The sequence below is a fragment of the Ictidomys tridecemlineatus genome, chromosome 11 (genome assembly GCF_052094955.1).
Source record: "Ictidomys tridecemlineatus isolate mIctTri1 chromosome 11, mIctTri1.hap1, whole genome shotgun sequence".
Lineage (NCBI taxonomy): Eukaryota > Metazoa > Chordata > Mammalia > Rodentia > Sciuridae > Ictidomys > Ictidomys tridecemlineatus.
The window spans coordinates 47113640-47137512 of record NC_135487.1 but is presented as its reverse complement, the minus strand read 5'-3'; the positions used below and the strand labels follow the sequence as shown (position 1 = coordinate 47137512).

The 23873-nt window shown below is 38.1% G+C and overlaps 1 protein-coding gene across 6 annotated transcripts in view; it reads right to left on the bottom strand.

Moving 5' to 3' along the window:
• Nfia (nuclear factor I A) overlaps positions 1-23873 on the bottom strand; it is a 561296-nt gene that overhangs the window by 110823 nt on the left and 426600 nt on the right. For all 6 annotated transcript variants that reach the window (XM_021726814.3, XM_040288754.2, XM_040288755.2 and 3 more), the window contains exon 4: positions 11211-11285. In XM_021726814.3, the coding sequence (XP_021582489.1) occupies positions 11211-11285 (75 nt within the window). The remainder of the gene's footprint in view (positions 1-11210; positions 11286-23873) is intronic.

Here is a 23873-nt window from a genome sequence, read left to right as displayed (position 1 = left end):
ATTATTGCCATGATTCTGGCCTGAAGTTCCTCCAAGGAGTTTTTCTTAAAAGGTTAACTTTTGGAAATTGTATCTTTAGATGTTATTTCTAGTCATGCATCCCCCTCCTGTTGTCAGTAGAACATTCTGTGTCATTTCTTAATAAATGGTTTGCTATTAAGGAATCATTATAGTAATGTGGGCTATTGGAAGAGAGGGGTTACTTTAGTAGCCAACCCTCTTAATGACCTGCTCCTCTGTACACATTAGTAGCTGGATAAGGTTGTGGTTATTGAACTTCTGCCATCCACCAGAGACAATCTGCTCAGGCTTGCATTGTTGGAAACAGAGGACAATGGAAGAAAAATTCTATCCAAATTTTCAAGTTACTCTGCCTGGGAGATGATGTGCACTGGGTTTATAACTTGTCCAACAGGAATCATCTGGGAGCATTAACTAAATGACTATTGTGTCCAGCCTATTGCTAATGGCACCTGTCCTCTTGGGCTGCCTTCAATAGGATTCAATGCATATCCATGAAGCACTTTCAAGGCCCAGGCATGGTTCCAGAAGCTCAAGATACGCCAATGGACAAGATACATGAAAACTCCTTCCCTTGTGGGGTTTACATTTTAGAGAATAACCATCATCACTGTCCATCCCTTAAATCTGCATGGCCATTAAATAATATGGAATAACGGCAACAGATCCCTTCCCCAGGAAGACTATCAGGGTCTAGCATTCAATTTACAACTTATAAAATAAATGCAAAAAAAATTGAAGTGTGTTTTTCTTCTGATTACATAATTTAAGGCATTCATTGAAAGCTTGTGCTTTGAGCCTGGCAGGGATGGGGGGTGGGGAGTCCAATGGCAGCACAGAGTTCTATGGGCCCAGAACAATTTAGTGTTGTTTTGCATTCCGGTGGCAAAGATCTTGTAAGAAAGTCCATGTCATTGGCACAATAGGAGTGAACATGGGAAAATACTTGTTCTTTCTATCAAAGGCAGAGTTGTAAAATGCACAATGCTATGAAAACTCAAGCAAATCTGGAATCATCGTTAAAGCGAATTAACTTGGAAAGTAATTTATGGCAAGAAAATCCAACTCCTTTTGTTATCTTCCTTTTACTGTAATATGCTTCCTGAACACTGCTTATGAGAGAGGGCTTTTAGAAAGGAAAAAAAAAAAGTATAGTAAAATTAACTCATTTTATCAATTTGTGTTCTCTGCCAGAGTTTCCTGACTGTGGCTACAAGGGGCTGTAAAACTGATGAATTTGCATGGAAAAAGAAACCAGTGTAAGTAATTTGTGTAAGAGGTAACACGGACATAGACTGCTATAATTCAGACACCCTGCAGATAGCAGACTGCTGCAGTGTGAGCAGTTATGGGTTAGAAAAATGACCACACTGCAGTCAGTCTGACTTGAATGGAAATCAATCATAAAGGTACTTTCTCTGCAGCTTCTACGCCACAGTCTTCAGCAACTCCTTTGCCAAGCAGATTTCTGGTCTGTAAACCCTGTGCTGATCTCCTCTTTCTACCCTTGCTTTCTAAAAGATCTGACCAAATGCGGGCCAGGAGTATGGTTTTCCAAACAGGAACATAAAAGAAATACACTGAACTAAAACATGGATTTCCCTCTTGTGAAAATGAGCTTGCCTGCTATTAAAAGATTTAAGCAATGCTTTTTATGAAATGTAACATTAGGTGCCAAAAGTCAGCAGAATGTTTTTAACCCCATGAAGGCATCAGCTAACACAGACCACCATGTTCATACAACTACAACTTGTGGACACAAGGAGTGAATGTGTGTGTGTGTGTGTGTGTGTGTGTGTGTGTGTGTGTGTGTGTGTTGCCAGGAGGGGAAGAGGGAGTAATTGTTATTTTGATGAAATATTTCCATTTTATTAAAATGAGAACAATTCACTAACACCCTCTTCTGCCCCACTCCACATCATGAAGTTGGTTTATCTTTGACAGATAATTATGGTGAGTTTAATTTGTAAACCAGGCATAGTCTGGCACTTTATTGCCATAAAGAAAGCTCAGTCTTGGGTCTCAAGAAACTTAGATATGTGCCCTAGAGGAAAGAACTTCCTCCTGCTTCCTTCTATATTCCTCTCAGCATACAGCATAGGTTGCTTCATATACTACACATGCAACAAATGTTTTTTCAATTGAACTACAATCATATGAGCTTGTTAATGAAACATAGCTAAGAATTAATACTTATTGACCTTTTATTACATGACAGGCAATGTACTAGGTGTTTTACTTGAGTGATCTCATTTCATCCTCACAATGCCCCTATGGAATATGTATTTGTATTATTATCACTTACAAATAAGAAAAATCAGCTGTGAGGTTTCGTAACGTGATCAATATCATACAGCTAAATAAGTAACAGAACAGGGATTTGAATGCAGGTATTTCCTACATTATCTGCCCAAAGAAATAGTGATAAAACCCACATATCTGGTCTCCCTGTCTTTTCTTTGTCATGAACTACTAGGCAGAGGAATTGAATGACATTCAAATAGAAAAATAATTATCTCCTACCACCTAAGTGGCAAAAGTTCTATGCCATCCTCCTCCTTTTCGCTTCTTTGTTTTTATGGGTCTTTGGTGTGAGAAGTGTCAGCTAGTGCTCCACTGGACATAGGGCCCTGACACTTGGTCTAGTGGAGCAGTCACGGAAGGGTGAGCAATGCTGAGTGATCTCCTGCATTAGTGGCTTCTGCCTTTGGGACTGAAATTGATTTTCTGCATTTTAGAGTATCATCTCATCTCGGCTTTTGGTTGAGGTCAAATGTAGTACCCGTTTAGAATATAGCCTTAGCCACGGGATTCAGTCTTCCCTGAAAGGGTATGGATTTGATGGCCTAAGATGTCTTTTCACCATGATGATCTATAAACCAGGGAAGGGCATCTACCCATGAGCCCCTTTGCCAAGAATACCCTGGGGACTATCTGACTATTAGCTATTAGGAAACAAACTATAACAACAGAGCCCCTTCCCAACAACATAGTAATCCAGAAGAACTGTTTTAATTTTTAAATCACACTTAAATCACATCTAGGTTTACTAGAAAGCACTTTGTCAGTAATAACCTCCAGAATTATTGTTCATAATATGAGTAAAAGAGAAATTTTAAATACTTTAGAACTAAGTACTATTTTAAAAACTCTGATACAAATAGTCAAAACCTGGAAGGCCGTTTTAAAAAGTTAAAATTGTGTCAGTATTAGATTGAGAATTTTAAAGTACTTTGTTACCGAATAGAAACCCTTGGAGAATAGCTTCCAAAATAATGCTGAAATAAAGGCACTGGAAAAAAATGTGAAGGATAAGAATTTTCTGGCTTCCCACAGCAGATGTAGGGGCAGATGAAGGGTAGGATTGGCATGCTCTTGTTCTATTAGAATTATTAGCTCTGAAGGGGTCACTATGATGTCTTTTTCTAAATATATCAACTATTAGAACATAATACTAAAATTGTTCTTTTTAAATTTATTTGCAGGCATATTTTTAATAATAATGCTGGCAGCGGTCTGTTCAAGGATCTGCTCTGAGCACACAGTGAAATATCAGGGGCAGAAGCTTCATTTAGGAATGGTCACAGTAGTTGCCATTATTGAGCATCTACAATACATCAGACACTAGATAATTTCTTACTTAATCCATATAACACTCCTGAGAGTTATTACTATTTCAGCAGGCAGACTTAGTCTCCTCACTCAGTTGAGACTTGAATATGCTTTGATTAACTAAATGATTATAACCTAGGAGGAAGACACAGCTCAAGGAGTTAAATATTATCCAAAGTTGTGTAGTTCATAAATGGCAATGTTTGATCCCTGACTCTATATCCTGAACTATCTTGTGATACCATGCTGCCATCTTGAATATGGACTTTATATGTTATACATAGGAAGCATAAACAATGGATTACTTGGAAAAGATTAGAAATAGATGAACATAGAAATAGACGCCATGACAACCAATTTGTGTGTTCATCGGGTATCATGTGTTTGCTTTTCCCTAGGTCAAATCTTTATAATAAGAGTGTTCCACAGTCTAGTAGATTTAACGGGAGCTTTAGCTGAGAACAGAGAACAGAGAACAAAAAGCCCTCAAATCCTGCCATGAGAACCTTCACTGCCGGCTTTAACCAGAAAGGTGGTAGGAGTACAAGGGTAACAAAAGAACCAGACCTTCACGAACAGCATCACCAGAAGCCCTGCTGACGTCATGAGCTCCTTCCTGCCCTACTTCTAATTTCAGCCAGTACAGTGGCCCATGATACAATGGCCAGGCTCCTATCCAGCACAGGAATCGTGCACATTTCAGTTGGCAGGGCCAAGTCAGCTGAAGACAGCATCAGCCTAAGGGTGCGGCTACCTCTCACTCTCCATGGGTGAGGAGGGCAGAAGAGGAGAAATCATGTTTGGCCACCCGTATTGTGAGCCGAGACTCCGAAGAAAGGGTAGTTTGATGTAATGATCCATTACTGCCAGGCCATTCCATTGGCTGCCAGCTTGACTAGCCAAATATTCATCCCAAATATGTCAAGGAAAAAATCATACAACAAAACATCCTTCTGAACTAATTTAATTTCAATATTTATTTTGAAAATTTATTGAATTATAGTAAAGGAAACTCACTCAATTAAGCCAGTCAGACTGATGTTTTTCCTTCTAAGAGTGTGGCAACATTTATTATTGTGTCTCTTTATGAGGGGTTGACTAAAAGTAGAAAATGAAACAGTTGCAATGCCATAATATATTCAGAATAAGGTGGTTTGGACAGGAAAAATGCAATATATATATATAGCGCCAATCAGCATTTTAAAAACTGTATACTGGAGATAAACATCATACTTTTTTAAAGGGCTATCCATCCTTTTGTGTGCTATACACCATACCCTCATTCCAGAAGAGAAGAGGTGCCACTGACTTCTACAGAGACAAAATGTGTTATGTTCATTTTAAAATTACTAGTAGAGCCTGCTATTGACCATCTAATTATGCCGAGTTCCATTTATAAACATAGCTAACCACTAAGTTTATGGAGACTTTTTGTGCTGCTTTAATAGGATATTGATCGAGAGCATAGTTTGAGTGGACTGCCATTGAATTGTGTAATGGCAGACAAAAGGCAAGGTCACAGCAACTGTTCGTGCTAGGGCTGCAGTCTATCTTTTATTATCATCTTTTTGTTTCTTCCTTTAATGCTCAAACCCAAATGGTTTCATTCAAAAGAAAATCTTGCTTAAGAATACAAATTATTTTAAAATTAATTTCCATGCCACAATTCACAGCTACCGTGTTACTTAACAGAGGAGAACCAACCGGCCACTTGCTCAGACAAGAAAGTTTCAAATCTATCCCACTTTAATAAAGATCTAAAGTACTGCAAATATTTAAATGGCACCCCCAGAGGACCGGACGTCTGGAATTTCTTATCTGAGACCCATTTCCTCCTTAGGTCTTCTGTGTAAGAACATTTTGTATTTTCAAGTTTGGGCTTGTTCCTACCAAAGAGTTTCATTTTCTTACTGTGCCTTGCAGCTGAGTTCACTCTGCTTCAGCCGCGCCATCATGTCAGGCTAGACCATGGCCAATCATTAAGCTGCTGGCCTGAAAATCTACGTGTGTGGATATGGACCCTTGAAGACATGCCAAGGACTTAGAGACTTAAGAAGGAATTGTTAAAATGTACAGCATTTGGATCTTCATGACGATTCCTGTGTGAAAATCCAGAGTGCACATTTCCAAGGCAGAAAACAGCCACTAGGGTGCCACCTCATGCCAGGCTGAGGCATATGCCTGGTTCCATTCACTTCCACTCTCATTGACAAACAACTGGGGAATCCTGAAGTCCACCCAGCAGCCGGGCTTTGTGGCAGAGCCAGGACAATTCAGCTGCTGGATTTTAATAGATTCTGCAGCAGTACAACAGGAACCAAAAATCAGTCTGGGTAACTGAGAGTGGTTTTCACACCCAAAGACGCTAAGGCTGGCCACAGTGTACTGAGAATCCCCAGCTTTTCAAAATTCCAGGGCCATGAAGTCATCCTTAGCCACGAAGTTTACTTAACCCTTGCAGCCAGCTTGGGTATACAAACCACTGCTAGAAAATTAGAACACACCAGGCCAGAGTCACAATGGCCTGTGTGTATTTGTGGTTTTCCTCTTTTCCAGTGAAGTATTTAAGGTTTCAGAGTCACTCCACCAACTTCAAGTAAAATAGAGTCAGCACTTTAGAAGGAAATGGCAATAAGGAGTGGAGTTTTGGGGAGAACTTTCTGAGTTCATACTAGCAGGGGTATTTGACAGCCTCAGAGCACATACTTTGAGGAAAACACTGGCTGCAAAATAAACAAAAGAGCTGAGAGCTCTCTCAGCGGCATGACTTAGCAGCAAGCAGAGTGAGCTCTTTGTAGCAACTTGAGGGAAAGAGACCAATCTGAAAATGCCTCTAGAAGGCTTTGTTTGAGGATGCAGCATCATGTAAGAGCCATCTCAACAGATGGTTCCTGTCTCCTTCCTCCCAGTATTATGCTAAAACAACAGGAGTGATTCTGAACCTCGCCACTAGCACGCACCACCTCTCCTCCCCTCCCTCTGGCACCATGTCCAGTGATCTGAATTCTCCCCTCCCAAGGGGCAAGGTAATAAAGCAACCAGATCTAGTGTCTGATGGCCTTTCCACAAAGGGGGAAAGAAAGCAAAGGACAAATACAGAGTTATTTTTATTCTGTGGGACTTTCTTTGTGGCAGTAACAGATCTCTCCTTTTTATGCCTTTCATGGACTTTAGATGATAATATCAAAAATTAAAGGGTGGTGGGCAGAAGGCAGGGGTGAGCTGGGAAGCTTCCGTCAACCAGCAGGAATCCTGATGGGTACAGTTTAAAGTCAAGCACCCTGGCTGCCTGGTCCTCACCTCTGAATCTGTGAGGCTAAACCACGAGCCTTCTCTGCCATTGCCACCTTGGTAGTAACACTATTACAAACAGCAAACTTGGCACATGGTTATTTCAGAGTCCTCATGAGGAAATACTGAAATAGCACCTTCCTCCTCTATTACAGTTAAAAGGAGGAAAGCTAAAAACAGAAACTAACTGGAAACCTGGGGAGAGTAAATGTTTATATTTTCAAATGTAAAACTGAATACTAAGTAGAAAGAATGTTTCAAGGTAAAGCTATTTTAGCTGGGAGTAGGGGGTGAAGGAATGGATGGGGCTGGGACACACAGGAGGAGGTTAAGAAATCGGCAGCACAGGGGAAGAAACTCTAAGACATTAAGGCCACTGACAACATCCAGGTGAAAGGCAAAACTCCAGAGAGAATTAAAAGATGGTTAACATGAAAAGGTGGAGCATGGCATTTTGGGGACAGTGAAAGTATTGCCCGTGATACTGTAACAGTGGATACACATCCCTATACATTTGTTGAGACTGATAGAAGGTATGTGAAGAAAAGCACAAAAGTGAACCCTAATGTACAACTGTGGGTTTTGGTTTATATTTATGCATTAATATTGACTCATCATTTATAAGATGTAGACCATACTATTGAAAGTTCTTAGGGAGAATTGTTGGGGGAATATAAGGAATTTCTGTTAACCTAAAACTACAAACCTCAAAAAACAGCTCTAAAAAATATAAAGTCAAGGCTGGGGACTTAGCTCAGTAGTAGAGTGCTTGCCTACTATGCACAAAGCCCTGGGGTTTGATTCCTCAGCACTGAAAACAAAATTAAGCAATATAAAATCTATTCATCAAAAACAAAATCATACCTAAAAAACATATCCAGGAAAAATATTAATTATTTTAGATGTTTTGGTTCACATAAAAATAGCTTTAACCGTCTTTTTGAAATGTACAAGTTAATAAACTAAAAGTTTATCAACTCATTCAGAACTGATTACTCAATAAAAGCACAGACTCATTGGATTCTATTTAGTTCTGTAATGCAGTTATAGGAGAGGTCATGACAAAAATGCCTGTAGTCAGCCAGCTGAGTTCAGCAAAGTAAAAGGGTGAGATGCTTAACCTCTTGAGCATCACGGTCTCCTTCACCTGTAAAAAGGGACATTGACACCAACCGTGCAAAGATTGAATGAGTGAGTGTTTATCAAGTGCTTAGCATGATGCCTGGCACCTGGTGTGCATTTGAGAAATGCTAGCAACTATAGTTTTTCATATTGACATAGCATCATGTTCCAAACAGGACTACCATCATGGGTTTAATCAACTCATGTGCCAATTAGTTTCTATTTCGGGGATGCAGAATGTACCTCAGCCCTACGCTTCTGAAAAAATGTGTCCACTAGCAGCTCTGAAATGTGGGTGCTGAAGGCAGAGGGCAGTGCTGTGAGGAGTGGTTAAAGATCCCAACACTCTCACATGGCTTGAGTGCTAAGTCTTTCAAAAAGGTGTGTAGGCGAGGAAACATGAGCTTGAGGATCCCTATCCCAGCAACTAAGGCAATTTGTAAAATATACCCTGACAAACCTAGATTAAAGATCTACAAGGAAGAGGGGGTCTCTGGAATACAATTGACCAGTTTGGCCTGAAGCCATGATTTAGCTGACACAGCCCCGTTCCATTCTTGCCAAACAGTTTCCGTCAGCACAAGGCCATGTGTGAGTGAGTCCCAGAGCGATTACACAGCAGTGTGCAGAACTGAGAAGCAGGAGCTGAAGGATGTTCAGGATGCCAGGCATCAGCTACAAAACCTACATGGGGACAGGAAACAAATCCAGGTCCCTCTGCAAATTCAATCCCACGTCTGTTCAAACCCTCTGGCAATCGTAAAGGCAGGTTTAGAATTCACTTGGCAACCATGTTATCTTAGACTGAATGGAGGTCTAAGCACGTACTGACACACTTTGGGAAATACAACCTGAAAGGGAAGCACAGGAAGTAGAAGAAGGATGAGATGCTGGGGATTATTCTGAGCAGAGTGGACCTTCTACAATCCTAGGCCTGAGCAAATCAATGGTAATGAAGACTAAATGTAAGCATGACAGCAGCTAAGGAAGAATAAAATGGTCTAGTGCTCCAATCTTAAGAGTCAAAAGGATCTTTTAACTCTTTAATATTTGGATCTTGGTAAGGATTCAATAAATGTATCTTCCTATAATGCTATGATGGCAGGTATAATGCTATGATGGCATCACATTGTATTATTAAACTTATAAGAAAAATGTAGAATATTAGTCATTTTCAAGAATCTTTCAAAGTTAAAATACATATACACATGCATTGTTATGTGTCTATGACAAAGAGCTAGCTAATCAGATGTGTGATAAGTAGGTACATATTCCCTCCACGTTAACAAAGCAACCTTATCTCTACTTACCTGGTGGGTGCTTTAAGCATACTTCAGTAAGACAGCTGCAACTTCTCTGTCTCAAGTGCTAACCTGATGCTCTGAAGGTCTCATTCCCTAGGATTTTCCTGATTTTCCTCCACTGGAACACCTCAATATCAGCCTTGGAGTCCCTAGCCCCCTGAATTCTAACACCTATAGTTATCTTCCCACTAGAGTCTATTAGACTCACACAGTAAGTTTTTCAAGTTCCCTTGGGCCAGACTAAGAGTACAGATTCCAGCATTTCCTAAAAGCATTCACCTACTGTTTGATTCAGGTAAATGACTTAAATAGATCCTCAATTTAGCTTATCTGTAAAAACGGAGGCAATTTCATATCTGACAAGTTTATTGCAAGAATTAACTTATGTAATCTACACAAAGGTCTAGCACAGTGCCTGGAAGATAGTAAATGCTCAACAGTCTTGGATTCTCCTCTACGGCCATGCTCTATCCTACCTTCTTAAGACTCTTCCAGCCTAGAAATGACTAAAATTAAAAAAAAAAAAACAGAATCTGGGCTTAGACGATCAAGATGGCTTGACTTGCCTGACCTGAAGTCTTATGATGGAGTTGATTGGCTTATTTGATCAATCTTGCCATCCTATAACACAGTGAATAAGGGGTAGGAACTTGAAATAATAGTATGTATGCTTGCCAGATATGGTGGTGCACATCTGTAATCTTAACAGCTTTCGAGGCTAAGACAGGAGGCTCATGAGTTCAAAACCAGCCTCAGCAATAGTGAGGCACCAAGCAACTCAGTGAGATCCTGTCTCTAAATAAAATACAAAATTGGGCTAAGGATATGGCTCAGTGGTTGAGTGCTACTGAGTTCAATCCCTGGTTTAAAAAAAAATGTCTGCTCACTCTACCTCATTCCACAAAGGACTTGATATCAATTGAAAGCAATTTAAACAATGTTAATTTTCTCTACAAGCAGTATTTTGAATTAGGTATGTGGGGGGGGGGATAAAATTATTAATATTGGATATTTTTCCCTATTGGAACCTAGAGTATCATAGTCATTGTAGGCAAGCTTTTATTTTTTTATTTTTATTTATTTTGGTACTGGGGATTGAACCCAGGGGTGCTTAACCTCTGAGCCCCATCCCCAGCCTTTTTTATTTTTTGAGACAGGTCTCTCCGAGTTACCTAGGGTCTCTCTAAATTGCTGAGGCTTGCTCTGAACTTGTGGTCCTCCTGCCTCAGCCTTCCAATTTGCTGGGACTACAAGTGTATACCACCAGGCCCAGCATAGGCATGCTTTTAAATAGAAACAAAGAGATGTTCTTGAGGGAATTCAACTTGGCAAATGTATACGTATGTGTATAAGAGGGACAGATAGACAGATTCCTATACTTTTTTTGGACTATCTGATTATGTCATAGCAAAATCACAATCAATAGGCCTTTGATCAACAGACCAGGGTGGTGACAGGTTCTCTTCCCTCACTGTTGTTAGTCATTATTGACAAACTGGTAATGATCATGCTGTATTCTGTCACTCATACTGAAGGCATTAGCATTGTTTAAAGGTCAGAAACAAATCTGTTAAAATGCAGAAGTTCTTAGAAACCAGGGAAGATTCAGAATTTTTTTAAAAATTGAGTTTGTATTATATACTGGGGAATCCATAAAATTTCAGTCCTTTCCCAAAATGCCTCACATTAAAAAAATTTTCCTGATTTAAAACAAGGGCTTTCCAACACACTGCCAGGCAAAAATAATGAGAAGAACAAAAAGTGGGTTCTCAAAGATTTTTATGTCTCTAGGAGCCTAGACAGAAAGTAAACACAAATTCAAGGCAAATCTGTACCAAATCAAAGCAAAATTACACTTACTCTGTGACACTCTTACTAGCTCAGTCACACTGAAAACACCTGATGTGACAAAACTGTCCTGGAAGCCCAAATGTCCTGCGGAAACAAAAACAAAAGAAAACAAAGTCATAAATAGAAGACATTTGACAACAAAACTCTAAATATTACTTTCATTATGATTAAGAAATGGGCTGCCTAATCTCATACACGGCTGCCTGGTTAGTTCATGTGGGTGGGCACAGTCATTTGGTTATGAAGCTGGCTTTTGGTTTGAATCTGGAGGTTGTGGAAAGCTATGACACAACAACTGGGTGATTTTTGAGATGGTTAAAAAAAAATTCAGCAGGAAATCTTAAATCCCATCAAGACAATTTAAGAGAAATGGTTCCCATGAGTGACCCCTGAGGCCTGAACAATTGGGATGAAACAGCATACCTAAGGATCAGTTAGGACAGCCAAGTTCTAGAACAGTTTTGAAACATTATTCTCTCCAGAAACATCTGATCAAGATTAGTTATCCATTCATTTAAATCAAATAAGATCTAAGGATGTTCCTTTCATTTCTACAGGTACTAAAGGGAGAACTGTTTTTAAAGCCAGGATGGGAAAGGCAAGCTTAAACCACAATGCCAAAAACAATTATTTTGTGCACAAATAAAAATTCAGATTTGTTTAGAGAATAAGAGTTAATGCTTTTTGTGAAAAGAAATAAAATGGTTCAAAACTGTTTCATCTTTATGTTTTGTGTCTGCTCCTTTTTTTGTTTTGTTTTGGGGACTAGGACTTAAACCCAGAAGTGCTTAACCAATGAGCCACATCCCCGGTCCTTTTTCATATTTTACTGAGAGACATGGTCTCATTTAGTTGCTTAAGGCTTTGCTAAAATTGCTAAGGCGGCTTTGAACTTGCAATCCTACTGCTTCAGCCTCCTGAGCCGCTGGGATTACAGGCATGTCACACCATGCCTGGCTGTCTGCTTCGTTTTTGCTGAACATAATTAATTTCCTTTGAAATACCTGATATTATGTCTATCACCAATTATATAATTTTGTTGTATATTAAAAAATATAAAACATAAAAATGGCAAGAAACCCATATTCTATGGCATGTAGTTTCACTCTCTGCCTCTAATAAAAGTTTCTGATTCTAAGAGTCTCTCAGAGGTGGAAGTCTATTTGAGAGATCAATCTGTGAGGTCAGCATAATCTTTACTTGCTTAAAATCTGGCTCAGACAAGAACTTGTTGGCAAAGGATTCTTGAAATAGCTGTTTTGGCCATAAGAAACATACATTTTAGAAATTCAACATAAGAAACTAGACTAATCTGAAAATATAACAATCCTTAACTAAAAAGTGAGTATTTTTTTTTTTAGTTTTAGATGGACACAATACCTTTATTTTATTTATCTACTTATTTTTTATATGTTGCTGAGGACCGAACCCAGGGCCTCACATGTGTGAGGTGAGTGCTCTACCGCTGAGTCCCAGCCCCAAACCCACAATATCTTTATTTTATTTGTTTATTTATATGTGGTGCTGAGGACTGAACCCAGGACCTCACATGTTCAAGGCAAGCAATCTGCCACTTAGCCATAACCCTAGTCCCTAAAAAGTGAATTTTTAATAAAAGATTTTCTATATTACTTAGAAGAAGCAAGTTTACCTATGGCACAGTTTACGTGCCAATAAATTTATGAACTATCAGACACACAAATGTGAAAAAAATTACCATGTTTTAGAGGATTATAAATGGATCTATGAGTTCTTCTTCTGCTTTTTATGGTATTTTTGTATGTAAGGAAGATTTTTGCTCAGATTTAAAGGAAAAATTCCATTTAACGTTTATATCAAGCACACACTATGTGTTTGTGTGTGTGTGTGTGTGTTTTGCTAGGGATCCAACCCAGGGCCTCATGCCTCTGGAAAAGTGCTCTGCCAGCAGTGAACTTAGCCTTATATCTGGTACTTTGACTAGAACAGCTCTAATTTTTAGAATATGGAATAATTGTAAACTTCTTTATAATAAAATGGCAAAATTTCACCTTAAATTTGCTAAGAAGTTTCATCAGTCAAAATAACTCACATCCAGGCATTTGGTTGGCTTTTATTTGGTAAATGCCTGAGGTCTGCCTCTTGGATTAAGAGAACTGAGAAATAAAAAAAGATAGTAAATTTTTTAAAAATTCCCTAAAGAGGTCTTGGCAAAATAGACCATAACACCTCTTTCTTTTTAAGACATTGTTAAGATCACATTTATTATCCCAGAGATCATAACAAAGGAAATCCAGTCACAATGTCCACTAAAGTTGACTTAAAACACATATCACAAAGAAATCCATAGCTGAATAAAGATCTAGTTTTGTCTCCAGCCCTTGCTTATCTCTTTCTTCTTTACTTGACTAACGGGCTGATACTTGTTTCAGTTCCAACCTCTGAAATCCCTTATTTTAAGAAAGAATTAAGAAGAATTTTTTTGTATCAAGTGAATATAAACACAGGTACCTTAATCCTGCCACCAAACAAGCAAGGAATGTATTTCAAAGACTAAGTCGAGTTTGATACAAGAACTTGGGCGGAGGAGCCCTTGTACTCATCCATTCAAACTCACCCTCACCTGGGTGTCTCTTTTCTTTGGTTCACCTCTTAAATGTTGGTATTCTCCAAGGTCTGTGTTCATCTCTGTGTGTATATGTGTGTGTGTGTGTGTTACTAAATTATTTTATCTACTTGCATGACATCAACAATCAGTTTAGACTGTGATAGTTATGGAAACTAGATTAATGTTTGATTTTTCACCACTGTGTGTTTTATGCCTAAGACAAAGTAGTTAGTGGACATTTGCTGAATGAGTGAATGACTCTCTGGCCAAGGATGCTCCAATCTTTATCTTTTGCCATGATCTCTCTTCTGGGTTCCAGATCCATAAATCTAAATATCCACTGGACATTCTATCCAAATGGTCCAACTTATATTGAGCCAATCTATATTGGAAAACTATGACAATCAGCCATGCAAATCTTCCCTTCAACTAAAGAGGACCAGGGCAGGAAAGACAATGTGTTTAGGTGAAGCTTCTGGTCAAGAAGGTGCCATGGGTTTCACTAATGAGAAATGCCTGGGAATGTTCTATTGTTATTGTTATGGTCCACAGTTTTGAAAGATTAAGTACACACAGAGTTAAAGGGTAGCATTATTTGATGGGCATTATAGCCAAAAGAAAAAAAAAAGAAAGAAACTTCTAGCCTTATACTTAAGCTAGGATATTGTGTGATCCTGAGAAAGTCACTGCAAAAATAATGTCCTCTTTCTTCTACTGGGAACCTGTCTCTGCAGGGTATCTTAGCAGTATGTGTGTAACTTTCAAGGTAAGACATATGTGAATGGTTAATGATCAGAAAAACTAAAATTAGAATACAAGAATTTCACAAGTGCCTATGTAACCACATCTTTACAGTATTATCAAATTATCAGAGAGTGTGGGGCAGTTTATAATTTGTCCCAGACAAAGGGTCTGGTTGAACCATCCACATAGCTTTAAGTGACTGCAAAACTGGTTTTGTCCCTTCACCAATTATTTGGAAACCTACTGATGAACTCTGTAAAAAGGCAGCCATGAGATGTGAAACCTAAGAAATGATGGAAAAAGTGATGTGGCTAACATAGTTACTAAGCAAACCTGAGCAGATTAATATTTCATTCTCACTGACACAAACCAAAGCATAAAAATGACTTTCAGGGAAATTACACTAATCTGGTTGCTCTCTTTTATTGCAAAGTGAGAGAAAAGTGGAAAGGAAAATGAAAAGGTAAATTCAAGCAGTTGAGAATTTAGATGTTATTAGCATTAAAAGATCCTCAGTTAGAAAGCTGATTAAACATTTCCAAAAGGTCCTAAGATTTACATTTTGAATAGGGCCTCTCAGAAATGAGCACAAACATATACTTTTGTTAAGTATGCCTTCAATGAAAAGCCAGAGTGCTGGATGATCTCTCTCTATTCTGAACTGCCCGTTCAGGAGCAATTGTATAGGAGATTGCAATGTGAAGCAGATCCTTTTCCATTTTATATAAAATGGCTAAAAAGTTCATTCACTGAAGTCTTGTTCAATGAATTCCCAATTAGAGTACAGATTCAATGCCCTGAGTCAGTCACACTCAGTGGGGAGAGAGGAGACATTCTGGGAGAGGCAGAGATGTAAAAAGCTAAATTCTTTCATGGGTAGTTAGGAAAAGCAGCTTTCTGTGCCACGATGATATCAGCAGTTATTATGGAAAATGTCATTACATGGGAACCAAATCTCATTTCACAGAGGGTGGGGGGCAGGGTGGGGGGGGGCTGAACATCCATCTACCTTTTAACAGGCAAGAAAGGAAAAAGCTAGATTTGCAGAGAGACAGGTAACCTTGCAGAACTGTTCAAAGGTCGGAGCAGAGACACCTGGGAACAAAACATCCAGAGGACTGGCCATTAAACAAAGCTGGAGTGCCCACTACGCAGAGTTAATTTTGTTTTTGTTTTTTGCCAGGTTAGAGACCAAACCCAGGGCCCTGAACATGCTGGGCAAGCGCTAGACCTCTAGACTACATGCCCACCCCAGAGTTAATTTTGTGTCGGAGGAGGAGAGTTTAAACTCAGGGAGGTATGTTTGATTTTACTGTTAGGAAGCCACGGGGCTCTCAGCTCCAAGTCATCAAATCTCGTCTGCTTAATTGATGTAGGTAAACTGCAATACCCAGGTCATTTCATCAAATAGAACACCTCCCCCCCCCCCCCTCTCTCTCTCTCTCTCTTTTCTCTTTTCCCCTTGGGAATTGAGGTTCTGTCACTAGTAAATAACCTGCCCAACACTGGGCCTTTCCATGCTGTGTGCCTGGCTGTTCTGAAAAAGGGCTCCCTCCTTCTTGCACCACGTATATTCGACTGGGCTTCTGCACTGCCTGGGAGGAGCAGGCCCTGGGCTTATTAGGCCTCCCAGACCTTGCGTTCTCATCGTTCTAAAGAAAAGACTCCCATCAACCAAGCTCCTCCTTGGGATCCTGATTTCTCCTGTAAAGTCCCCAGTGGCTTCTAAGCCACCTAAAGGAATGTGGTTCCTTATCTTCCCTCTTTCCCAGGTCAGTATATTTTAGATGTGCTCAATATATAATGTAAAGTTGTGGAGGACTTCCACTCTACTTATTTTATGTCACTAGCTTCTTTCTACCTTGACAATTACTTGCTCACACATCTCATCTCCACTCCTTCAACAAACCAGGAAGGCAGGGTTAGGGTTCATTATCTTATACTGTCCATAGAGCCCAGCTCAATGCCTTGTTCTAGGTGGGGAATAAATATTCGTTCAGTGATTTCAGATGAGTGATTTGAGGTATCCTTATTTGGTGGCCCTTGAAGGCACGATGTAAAATATTACCTCACCTATATAGTGACATGTGACTTTTGTGCTCTCAATTTGGAATGTCCTAGAAAACAGGATTTTTACAGGTTAATGGGAATATGTTTCTGTTGATTCATGAAGAAACAATGCTAAATTTTAGGATTGATTTGTGATTACGTACTGACTAGATTATTTTCCATTCACTGGTGACAGTTGAGATATTTCTTATATTTAGAATAATTCCTTATGTTAAAAATGCAGAGAATTCAGACATCTACTAAAAAAAAAAGAATATAGGAATAATAAAAAATACATATAAATTCTGTTTCTGAGATTAACCTTTATGATGATGGTGAAAAAAATCATTTGGTGTTCTGTCTACAGTAAACATGAAAAGATTGACATATGGTGTTGGACTGACAAGAACACTGAACTATTTCTATATCTATCTAGGAAGTTGTAGAGAATTGCCCAAGAATTTGTAGAACAAAACCATGATATTTTTCAACTAATCATATGGATGAAGTGTTTTCAGTTTATCAGATGAATAAATGGACTGTTACAAATGCATCTGTGATACTGTTACGATTGTTATCCTGCTTCATCAGAGCACATTAAGGAATTGTCACCACTATGAAAATAATGTCCTCACCGCTGAATAGAGAACGGGGCCAAAGAGGGTGGAGAAGTAGGTCTCATGGGTCCTCACACCCTTGTTCTCTTCACCACTTCCCTTGTTTACCTGGCTAGACTGCTGCTCCCCAGTTTCCTGGCTACTCATTTACTATCACTCAATGCAGACACCTCATCTGTGTTTTTGGTTGGTTGGTTTTGCCATCATTTCTCATTCAGCAATTTCTGCCATTTCTAGACAGTCAATATTTGGTTTACTGTTTTCACCCAACAAATACTTCTCGAATGTCTGCAATGAGGTCAGCATCCTCCTAGGTCCTGGGGATATAAGAATTAACACAGGTTCGTACTCTCAGGTCCTTGTATCTGCAGTCAAGAAAGATATTCATGCCAAGATTTTCAGGAGTGTGTTTATGTAAAATTGTGTCTTTTTACAATAACTTTATAGGAAAACATTAGAAGCTAACAAAGACTATTATAATATCCTGTGTGCCAGGTGTGCTGGTTGTTCACACGTACCCATGGTAGGCAGCTAAAAAACGTACTTCCCAGCCTGTCTTTAAACTAGATGTGGCCATAACTAGGAATCAAATACAATCAACTTCTACTCACTTCATACCTGAAAGAAAATTCCCCACCCCCAAAACCCTCTCTTCCCTTTCATGAGATGCACTTTCAACCATGCAGACAAAGGCAGTGCCCGTGGGGTTGCAGAGCAATAAGGCAGAAGGAACCTGGGACCCTGAGTGACAGCATAGAATAGAATCACCCCAGCAACTCTGGCTGCTCATTTGGAAGTATTAATGTAAAGAAAAATATATTTTCACTGGGAGTGGAGGCATAGCCTGTAATCCCAGCAATTTTTGGAGGCTGAGGCAGGAGGATTCCAAGTTTGAGGCCTGTCTCAGCACCTTAGCTAGTAAGACCCTCAGTTATTTAGCAAGACTCTGTCTCAAAGTAAAGCATAAAATAGATATAGCTCAGTGGTAGAGCATCTTTGAGTTCAATCCCCAGTGCTGACAAACGAAAAAATTAAAAAAGGTTTTGATGTACTTTTAAATTTTTATTACATTTAAATAAATATTCAGATATATGTATTTGTTTGCTTTTTTGCTACAGTAGCTTAGCACTTATCTTAACAAACATCACAACTAACTTTTCCCTTTTGAATCTAAAGTCACAAATTAGCAGCTTATAGGTCCATACCAGTCTGTAAACATATTTTGCTTGGCTAACTCAGTACTTACTAGCTATAAAATTGTTGCACAGGAACACTTTTCAACTGAACATGAGCAAAATTTACCACATTCCCTAATACTTTTTATTCTATTTCACTTATTTAAATAATCTATGAGATGCTCGTAGGCATATAGATTTGTGATGCCTGCCAGGGATCCTCACACTTTAATTCACTAGCATGGTAGAAGAAGTATGGGTGGGTGGCTTTAATCTAGAAAAAAAAGCCACCCAATCATATTTCTTGAGAATTAAGTTTAGAAAAATCTAGCCTGGAATATACCTTTTGAACATTATCTTCTAATGTGACCCAAATGAATACTTTCTATGTTAAAGTCAAAATGTTCTAACTTCTTTTCTTCATGTTTTTTCTGATATGTTCCTTCTATATCAGGTTTCATATCAGTGTCTCCAAGTTCTGTGGAATAGACCCCTGAAATTCTCCATTTAAAACAAAAACAAAAAGCAAATATGCAAGTGTGTGTGTGTGTGTGTGTGTGTGTGTGTGTGTGTGTGTGTGTGAGAGAGAGAGAGAGAGAGAGAGAGAGAGAGAGAGAGAGAGAGAGAGAGAGAGAGTGTAAAATCTGAGAATTTCCAGAATAAGATAAATTTGGAAAACATTATCTCACTCACTCTTGAAAAAATGACAAGGAACTTTTACATTTTAAAGCCTCTGAGATTTCCTGCAATATACAAACTTCCTTACTACAGCTTAGCTCACTACTTCTTCAATAATCTGACAGGGATAATGCCTTTTTGAGCACAAGTTTTGCAGCACATGGTTTGTATTGCTCCTTTTCCTCTTTCTCCCATTTGGCTTAATGTGCTGGGGGAAAGTGGAACCTGAACCCATGGGGCTGATCAACGCTTTTAATGTATAGCCCAAGCATTATCCACATCTTCCCTTGCCACCCTTAACAGATCCACATTAGAAAATGGATCAAGTCAAATGGCAGGCACCCTAAAGTTAGGCTCCTATCTGAGTTATATGGAATAGTCCATATAATAATCATTGGTGGACTGAAACAATACATTTAAAAATGTATCTGTAGAACTTCTCTGTGCAGTATTAATTTTCATCAAAAGTATAATTTACTCAGCATTAACTAGGTATTTGGCATCCTGCTAAGCATTTTAACCACATTAGCCCTAATTCTTACTGCAACTGTGTGGTTGGCAAAATCATGATGTTCTAAAAGGGAAGTTTAAGAGAGATTAAGTGACTTGATTAAGGTCACACAGAGGATGGTAGAATTAGTATTAAAATGGAGATATTTAGTTCTCTTTATACAATATATGTGTATGTACAAAATAAATTTTATCTTATTTTAATGTATCATAGAAACATGCATTTATTATTTGAACTACAAGTAGAAATAGGTTGTTCTATAAGTAGACCCAACTACATATTGGCATTGTAGAAGCACACAGAAGCATTTACTTTGGGGAATTGTTTTCAAATAAACCATTACAACAGAGAAATTTTATCATCACGTTAGAAGAGCTGTATTAACATAGTATGATCAGTATTCTATAAGTTTAGTCTTTTAAAGGTTAATTTTGATAATTTTCAATGCACTATAAACTTAAAAATTACTTTTTAATTAACCTAGTTTTGAACTAAAAGTGGTTTTAAAAGCAATGTTATAATTATATTCTGAATCAAAATTTTCTATAAACTTGGACAGTAACAACTGGTATCCTACAGATGGATCAAACCATTTGTAATAGCTTTAGATTCTGCCATAAACCCCTACATATACTGGAGGAAAAAAATAAGGAAATTTATTCCCTGACTACATCAGAAACTGTTTACCTTAAACGAAACAGACATGAAACTGGATTACCCGAGGGCACCCTGGTTCATGGATGTAAAACAGCAAAAAACCTTAATGGCCCACTGCTGCTTTCTTCCTTTTTAGGTTTAATTCACATGACTGTGAAACCACTAACAGAGCCCTGCTTGCTAAACCACCTGAGGACAATGTAATGACAAGGAAAGAAGATGACCAGAGGCCATGTGCTAATTTTAAGACACTTAACAGTGATTTTGGTTCACCAAGCAGGGAAAAAAAAAAAAATCATTGATGGACTAAAGCAATACATTAAAAACAATACTTTCAATTACGTTTCCAACACTACAGAAAAGAACTAAATATATAGGATACACACACACACACACACACACACACACACACACATATAAAGTATATATATATATACACACATATATGTGAATACATTCATATATATATATATATACATGTAGGTATATGTAAAATCAGTTAATAACTTAAAGCACAAAATGCAAAGGCCTTTCGTCTTTTTGGTTATTTGCTTTTTGCTCACTTACTCTGCAATTACTTACTGATGCATAATTCACACTGTTCATTATAGATTCTATATTATACATTTCTGTAGAAACTATGGCAAGTCACAAATGATGTAGGCCACAATACTTTGATGTTTGCCGGCCTAGGACAAACACAAAGTATTTTAAAGGTACCAGAAAATTCTTTGTGAAATATAACAGAATGAATTAGACTGTTCGGGCCATGTCGTGTTAGCACAATGGAAGAACACTTTTAAGACTTTAAAGTCATGTAATGCAATTCTCGGCTGGATTTTTCTTGTTAAAAAGAAGTAGAATGGCAGTGATTGGAAGAGAAAAGGGCCAATATTTGACAACAGAAATCAGCATAACCTTTTAACTGCAGCAGCCATGGGTGACTGCCCTTCGACCTTGGAAGATTATGTGGGATTTCAATGACAACAGCTGGAAGTGAGCATGTGTGAATAGAGAATACAGATCTGAGGCCTGGTACAAAAGACTGCACAATCTCTGGCCAGATCAGAGTGCTGATTAGAAATTGTTTCCTGGTCCTGGCTTAATAGAGTGTGATCCTGAAAGTTGGTGGGTTTTTTTTTTTTTTCTTTTAACAAAATTCTTCCAGCAAGAAATGATGGTAGATTCCTTGTGTACCTCTCCTCAGCCCCTCCAACCTTCTGGACTTTCATACAAAACAGCTCCATCTTTCTTAAGAACATAGTTATAAGCAAAATCTCATTTTCCATGTTACTTTTCAAGACAAATTTCTTCACGTTTTTGAATTCTTTCTCTGAATTTTAAAATAAACTCTACGTTATTTTTTAAAGGATCTGACACAGACAGACAGACAGACACACACACACACACACACACACACACACAGAGTTCAAATGAAGACTCATTGAAAGTAGAAACTACATCCCTCTCGTCTTTCTAACATGACCATTTGCATAGATTATAACATATGGCAGGTCCTCAGTATATGTAGGATGAATGAACACTGTATGCTTATCCATTCACTCTTTTCTCTCTCTTTTTTTTAAGATATTAAGGTAGAGTCTTGCTACTACACAAACATGTAATGATTTCACTTTTTTCTTCAGTCAACTTCATATATACATTATCAATTTTTATTAAGTATTTAGGGGTGCTCACCAAACAAGAACATATGAAAAAGATGATTAATTACTTCCTTCAAAGTTAAGGTAACTTAACCTAGTAGAAACAGAGATGTGGCTGCTTGGTAAATGTGGTCATTTCAATCCATAAGCTCTCAATGAACTATATGCTTTGTACTGATGTGCATGTACTGACGCAGATGCCCTTTCACTTTACATAGGATCCCCAAGCTTACTGACATCGCTCTGAAACCACCAGAATGATGACATGGTTACAGAAAGGACTTGGGGTTATGACTCATTTATGTTGTTTTGGTTTTACCATACACTATATCTTACCTTCCACTGCTCTGGATTTTGCTAACTCTTCTAGCTCTATATTTTGCTAATTATTCTAGTTTCTATGTCAAACTAGCACCTACTTGGCTTCAGTAGAAGGTGGCCTCTTTTCTTTATGCAAATAATAACCTGAGTGGGGCAAAAGCCAACCTGGCCAAGTGGTAAGGGATAAACTGAAGCTGATAAAACTATCTTCCAGTCAGACTTGGGTCATCTGCTTACATCCTTCTACAGCAACTCTAGATGTTATTTCAAACATGCCACGAGACAGGTTGTTTTTTCAAAACAGACCAAATCCATTTGCTGTTTCAAAATTCTATAAACAGAGTATTAAGGCATTCAATTCCCAGAGCAACTATATGGGTGTTGGCTTCAGTTTCATGGGAGCTTCTGCCAAGCTCACATATTTGTGAAACTATTGGTTTGGAGTGTTCTTTGCAGCTTAGGGCAGAATGATCACTGCTTGTGATCTCAGCTCACTTTAAGGACTGGGTCTTGCTGGTGACAGGTACACATGATAAATGTTCCAGAAGGCTGACCTAATTTCCGTTGAACTGAGTGTTTTGCTAAGAACATTCCCTCAAAGTGTCAGCTTGCAACTGAGATGCAAACCTGCCAGTGTCCATTACCTTGCTTGAGAAACTACTTAAAATGAAGTTAGTTTTGCCTCACTTATCAAACTTCTCCAGAATTAGCTTTGAATTTATGTAAATCATACACCTAATTTAAAGATGTAATTATCAAACATAACATTTCATAGTTTTTATTAGTTTGTGATTAGAAAAAAAACAAACAAAATGCCACCACTCTGGGCTAAATATAAATCGGGATAAGCCTGCAATGTATTTGTCTTTTCTCTTGTAAAGGGATCAATACGACAAATGTTCATTTATTTAATCATTCAAAAAAAAATCACATTTTCAAGCTATTATTATTTTTCATATAATAAACTAGGAGAAGAAATATTATGAACATTAGAATCTTAAGGATCCTCAGTCCAAATTTCCCCATCTACAAAATTGCACTAACATCTGTACCTACCTCATAAAACTGGTTCTTAGGATTAATGAGATAGTATATTTAAAATACTAATAAAGGGGTGGGGCTGTGGCTCAGTGGTTGAGCACCTGCATTGCACATGGGAGGCACTGGTTTCGATCCTCAGCACCACATAAAAATAAATGAATAAAATGAAGGCATTGTGTCCATCTACAGCAAAATAAATAAATAAATAAAGTATTAATAAAGAACCTAGAACAGAATATGTCCCAAAAATGACAGATATTATAAATTATAAATATTTTCCCTATATCTTAGATCTTGAATCATATAGAGGATTTTTCATAGAAAAAATCATTTAGGAATAATCATGGTTTTTGACATGGATTGCTAAATAATGTTGATATTCAAATAAAAGTTGTGTGTATAAATCAAAATATTGATAACATAATTTGAGTGTATGTTTAGTAAAAATATCTAAAGCAAGTGACACAAACTTATTTAAAAAGATGTAGCTCAGTGGTAGATCACTTGCCCAGTATATCTGAGGTCCATCCTGAGCACTACATAAACAGACACAAAAAAAACAAATCCTCTGATTATTTTAGGTTTTTCTTAAAAAGAGAGGGAGAAAAATAGTATTTAGTCTCTAAAT